The 6,190-nt window shown below is 48.7% G+C and overlaps 2 protein-coding genes across 2 annotated transcripts in view; both read right to left on the reverse strand.

Annotated features, from left to right (window-relative positions):
• The window catches only part of T265_02062 (hypothetical protein), a gene marked incomplete at both ends in the record, with an annotated part of 4,494 nt that extends 4,263 nt beyond the window's left edge, over positions 1-231 (reverse strand). The window contains one exon of the mRNA XM_009166210.1: positions 156-231. Coding sequence (XP_009164474.1) covers positions 156-231 — 76 coding nt within the window. The remainder of the gene's footprint in view (positions 1-155) is intronic.
• A 1,987-nt stretch (positions 232-2,218) lies between these two features.
• T265_02063 (hypothetical protein) lies at positions 2,219-2,677 on the reverse strand (the record flags this gene model as incomplete). The annotated part of the gene is made up of 1 exon (XM_009166211.1): positions 2,219-2,677. The coding sequence occupies one exon, from the start codon at positions 2,675-2,677 to the stop codon at positions 2,219-2,221; it is 459 nt and encodes a 152-aa protein (XP_009164475.1).
• Between the last annotated feature and the right edge of the window lie 3,513 nt (positions 2,678-6,190).

Genomic DNA, 6,190 nt, shown 5'->3' on the forward strand with positions numbered 1-6,190 from the left:
AAGGTCCAGTCTCTGAGGGAGGGAATTGGGAAGGATGCTATACATTGGACGTAACAGCTTGGATGCACGAGCGTCATTGAGGGCGCGACTGGGCCATGCCAATGTCTCTANCAAGGTCCAGTCTCTTCGTGAGGGAATTGGGAAGGATGCTATACATTGGACGTAACAGCTTGGATGCACGAGCGTCATTGAGGGCGCGACTGGGCCATGCCTGACAATGTCTCTAACCATTTATATGACCCGTCTCGGGGTCCCCATCCAGAAAGACGGCAATGACCAGCTAAGCTGAGTTTGCTGGTAATGGCTGTTATACTTTGTCATTGTTTGACCGCCTCTGGATGTCTTCCGCCCTTCACGTGGTTGTGAGAAAAGAGCCCTTCGGGGAAGTCGGTCGACTGGCATACGCAGCACGTGACCAAACCAGCACAACCTATCGAGTGTGATCAGTTCATCTATCGAGGGTGAGCTATTTTTTCTGAATAACGTTCGACGTACTTCAGCAATGCCTATCCGGTGTTCCCACCAGACTTAGGCAATGCTCCGAAGACATCGATGATCAAACGCTGGAAGTCTTTGACGTCCTCGGCACGTATCGGCCAGTTTTCTGACCTAAATATCACCGCGAGACCAGCGGGACTGTGCAGGTGCCTAGGTAGACAAACTTGTCTACTACCTCAATCGGTTCATCCGAAAGCATGAAGCTAGGGTTCGGGCCCACCAAGTTCTGCAGTAGCACTTTACACTTTGCAGGTGTGAAGCGCACGCTGAACCGTGACGCAGAATTATTTAGATTATTTAATATTGTTTGCATTATCACGGGGTCAGATCTAAATAGAGCTATGTCGGATGCGTCAAAATCCGTGAAGGGATACCCCCAATAGCACTTCGACCCCACAGGCATTAATGGCTGATAGTGACTGTATCGATGACGAAGTTGAAGAGGAAAGGTGAACGATGACAGCCTTGTATGACACAACTTGATATGGTGAACTTAGAAGAGAGCTTTCCGTAGACCCCTACACGCCCGCGGGAGTTGGCGTACAGAGTCTTACGTAGGGTCGAGAATTGATTGAAGACACTTTTGTCCCACAGACAATGCTATGGTGCCTAGTGACCAACAGGGTCAAAGGCTGCTTTCAGATCGAGGAACAACCATTGCTGGCTGCTGGAGGCAGTGTCGCTGTTACAGAATCTGTCAGAGGATTAAGATTTGATTGACCCATCCTCTTGCAGGACGGAACACAGCTTCGCTTTCACGGATCTGTCTCTCCTGTGTTCAGCCAACCTTTGAAGGATAGAGCCAGAGAGCACCTTCGGTGCCTCGGCTAACAGACTGATACCACAGTGGTTTTCACACAGCGTGTGTACCTTTTTCGAAGATAAGGGTAACTGTCGATATGCACCAATCCGTAAGCACCTTCTCTTCGTTCCATATAGCACCAATAAGGTTTGCCAGATGGGTCACCAGGTACTGTCCGCCTCCTTTGAAGGGGCCGTCCGGTCCTGGTGCCTTGTCACGTTCCAGTATGAACATTTCGTACTTTATTTCTCCTTCTGAAGGGCTGTCAAGGTTAATAATCCATTCGTATTATCTCCACCGGTTGTGTTTCAGGAAGCCAGCTGAACTGTTTTTCGTAGAGTTCCGTCTTTCCATTCGATGCTTTTGCGAGTGAATTGATGTGCCATATTTCTCACTTATTGCTTGCTGACCATTGTTTTCCCAGAGTCAGTCAATCGTCCAGTCATCAGCAAAAACCTTGCAGTTGTGATCACCTGTTGAGGTGACCGACTTACATGTTGATCAGAGTGGGTCCCAGTACCAATCCCTTGGACACTCCGCTTCCAGGAAGCAGCCGTGCAGAAAGCAATCCGTTCACGCTGATCCAGTGCTAGCAGCCTCTCAGGAAATTGAATGCCCTGTACACTGAAGGCAGCGGAGCAGGCTTAAGATAGCCCCGTGGTCCGTTCTGTCAAACGCTCTGCCGAACTCTGCGAATACGACTATTATCTGTTAGTCACACCCTCTTTGAGCGCCAGCAACATGTTCGTAACAGATAGTCTGTTGAAGACTAATCCATGGTTATCCGGTACTTGCTCAGTATTTGCTGTAATATGACTCCGCAGTGGCAATTTCACCGACCTCTCCATGACCTTCCCGATGAGTGAGCGAAAGCTGGTAAGTTCATGTCCGTCACCACCGTGGTACAACGCTTAAATATTAGTTATCTTCCACTCTGACGGAAAGCCTTTTCTTATTGCCCATTTGAAAACAACGACAGTGACTAGGATCAAAGTGGCCGAAAGGTGGTACAGTACCAGTAGATGAAACACAAAGCCCTGGGACCTTCCGTTTGCACAGGTCACGCCCACCAAAGCTGGCTGCGTTGAAGTAGTCTGAGGGACTATGGTGCCAGAGTATAACTGAAACTGGGTCTAACCTGTCTTCCATGACATAACTTGTCTTATCCCTCAGAGGAGGTAAGTTATCAGCTTTTCGCAGTGCCCGATTGGTGTAAGAGCATATCGGGTTAGGCTGTTCTTTGGCGTGTTCGATTAAGCGAGATTCATAGGCATGTCGTTGAGCTTTCAACCGATTGCACTGTTTGTGAATTCTTCCCTTTTTCCATAGTGACCTGTTAAATATAACACGCTTGATGTCTGGCTCGTAGGTTTTCATTTCTATGTACATCCGAGGCGCGCTCTAATCACGGCTGTAGCGGTTCAAAGGTTCAAACGTCCCATATGGCACCTAAATCTTCCCTTGGTACATTCCACGGCGTTTATTCTGTCGTGAGGATCCAACTCGGAAATGTGGTCCACCAAATATTAAACACCAAGACACCCATTCACCTGAGGCTTCTAGTCAGGCACATGCACCACCAGCTTCAGATAATCACTGGATGCCAGCGATGCTGGTAGTTCAGACCTCAGGGAATAACATCCCAGCAGATGATGACCAACACCCAACTAGATACCGGGGCAGTTGGTGAACGTGTTGAACAACTCGACACTTACGTGTCGAGGCGCAATTGCGCCCGTGTAGTAGGTGACGGGCTGGTAATCTGGTGGTTTACTCCAGTGAATATTGGACACGAGGAAGTTCCCAATTATTGTGTATCTTGAGTTGTTAGAGAATTATTGGTATTACCCGATTCACCTGGTGCCGCGGTTTCACGGACTTCGATAGATATCCACCAGCAAATTGGCAACTCCCGATGGAGCCATTCGACGAGCGATCGTGCCCGATAAACGAACAGAAGCCCGTTAACATAAGCTGGTACGCACATGCCAGGAATTCGTTTCTACAGTGTTCAGGGGCGAGATGGGTCAAGTGGTTAGAGCGCGAATCTACTGACCGGAAGGTTCGTGGTTCGAACCCGACCTCTGCTACTCGACTTCCCCTGTCTAGGCTTGGGCGACCTGGCAGTATCCCAGCCCTCGTGCCTCCATCGTGTGGCATGGCAGCCAGGCGCCGAAAGGGTGCTACAGCTGAACGATAGTGTTCAGTTTTCCTTTGCACTACCACTTCTCCACACGGTAATCAGGGGCCAGGTCCGGTTGGGGGTCCATCACTTCCTCCACAGACTGTATCCACGGGAGCGCAGACAGCGAATTTTGTGGAATTTAGCAAGCGTCTCCTCTAGCAGCGTTCGCAGTCACTATTACCACAACTGTGGTATACTTTGTATTTGCCCAAGATGTAACGGTTTTATTGTGCAGTCTGCGGTGACTTATAAGTCACCGCATAATGAAGCCGTGTAATTACACGGCTTCAGTATGCACGCGCTGTGTGTTGTCGACAAGCCAGTGATACCTAAAGCGCCATCGAGCGTCTACGTGCAACTATACCGCAGCATATGAGGTACTAATCGTGCAGGTCTGATTTGTGTGAGGCGGGCAAACGATAGATTGCTTACGAGGTTGTGGTAATAGAGTCAGTCATCAAAAAAACGACTTTCCTCATTATATGACGGTAATATAACCGTCTAATAATCACCAGGTAGGGTTAACTGATGGTTACTTGCATCATCAGAACCGTCATATAACATTTTTGTATGGTTAAGTGAAGGTCGAACCACGTTTTTGTATGTCAGATAACCTACAGCTATTCGTCAAATGACCGCGTGTTTTCCGTTTATTGGACGGTTAAAAAAATCGGTGACCTGAGTTATTATGCGCTATTCCCTAATTTGGAGCATTTCTACCTCGAAAATCGCCTACTTAAACCAATCACTTATACCAAGATGTGGAGAATTCGGCTGCCTGGAAAACATCGTAGCCTCCGATAAAACTTTTCATGAGCCGGATGACCGTAGCCACCCCCACCAATCAACACACTGTTAGCACTGGCTAGCCAAGGTTTGTTTGCCCATCTAAACCAATCGACGCAGCCCTGTGCCATGAGTGGCTGTTTTCAACGGATTAGCGGATCCACTGATCTGGTGGATAGGATGGAAGCTGTGGCGTGGGATGTCAAGACGTCAGCGGTATCAGGCGTTCGCGAAGATGTAATGACGGCATATGTTGGTTCTGAAGTGTGCAGATATGGAAATTGGTATTACTGAATCCACACGGCACAAACAGCACACATTCACACGGGTCGGGTGATATAGGAGAGAAGACCGGGCGAGGCAGCAACACGCGTGTTTTGGAACCGAAACCGAAAGTGTCATGGCGTTGAAAAGATAGGCCAAGGTGAATCAGGGAGGGGGCGTACAAGCAGGCTATTCCTTCCTGTTTATGGCTCGTGGCAGCTCGTCCGCGGTGCCTGCAATAAGAAGGGAGAGATGGAGAGGCACGCATATGACAGGCGTGCAAACAGATACAGTCGAGTTTCCACCGCGTTACAAAGCCTTCGCCCAAGCTTCGTGTTTCTTGTTGTCACTTACGGGCTTCAGTTCACCTGAAAGGCAACAGCGAAAAGTGTGTGGTGCTGCTCTTTAAGTTATCGGCATTGAGTGGTAAGCTCGCCAGGAGTCACATAAATAAACATTCAAAATGCTTCCAGCTGGGGCCAGACGCGGCGTGAACAACGGATAATTGAGCCGCTTGCCAGTCCAGCATCAACTCGAATTCTGTTTGGCCGAATAAACGACCTGTGTAACCAAACATGGTCTAATGTCCGCCAAATGTCGGTTGCCAGCGCCCCACCAAAGGGACTCCAAACTCTCGGAATACCATCACCACATAGAATTTATAAACAACGCACCATACAAGTGTTTTGATCTGCCTTCAAGAGGTCACGGATTGACGAATTAATGCACACCATCGGGGCTTCCGCCCGAAATTCCCGGGTCGGTTTCGTTCTCGTCATTCAGCGGCCGTCGTTCACCTGAAAAACATGTTAAAAAAGGTGTAGGACTGCTCTTTACGTTCTTAGCGCGAGGTGGCATGCTTGCCAGCGCGAGGACTCGCATGCATAAGTGTCTAATGATGCTTTGAACTGGGTTCTAAAAGGAGCGTGGGCAACTGTGTGAGGGAGGTCGTTCCACACAGCTAATAACCCATATGGGAAAAATTTTACCTAATGTGTTTGCTCTGAGCTTGAAATCCTTCTTACCATATCCCCGCCATGTGCTTGCTGGGTCAACGGTGGAAAAATTCTGGCCAAGCCCCGTTCAGACAAGGCGACTTGGTCGGTATATACAAGAAGCGGTCTGACGTAGGCCCCATAGAGAATTTGGATGTCCATGTGAGTAATACGGGAGAAGGCACGCCGAATCGTCCATAGAACAGCGAAGGTCGTTTGGGCCGACTTATCATGGTCCAGTGAGGACGTGCTTGAAAAGAACCACATACCCAAATCCATTTTGGCAACTATCTTCGTAATTTTTCTGGTCCACTCTCACCACGCACAACATATGCATTCCCTGAGCCTCCTACAAATGACATACAGGGCACCATAGGACATTCAGAGGAAGGTGCCAGTCCAATGACCATTGCTTTGAAGCGCCTACATCCCTTTGAAGGGCACTGGCATCAGAACTCCGGAATTTCAAGTCTTCCGGAAAAAGCAGACATACAATTGCAAGAACATCTGGAATAATCACTACATATGCCAGACACATCGGTGATCTCAAAACGGAGCATTGAGGAACTCCGATGGAGACTGGCCCTGGAGAAGAGTAAAAACGACCATACTTTTATTTGAATGATCTGTCTGATAGGAACGCCTTGATCCACCTTTTGA

Source organism: Opisthorchis viverrini, assembly GCF_000715545.1.
Source record: "Opisthorchis viverrini unplaced genomic scaffold opera_v5_23, whole genome shotgun sequence".
Classification (NCBI taxonomy): domain Eukaryota; kingdom Metazoa; phylum Platyhelminthes; class Trematoda; order Opisthorchiida; family Opisthorchiidae; genus Opisthorchis; species Opisthorchis viverrini.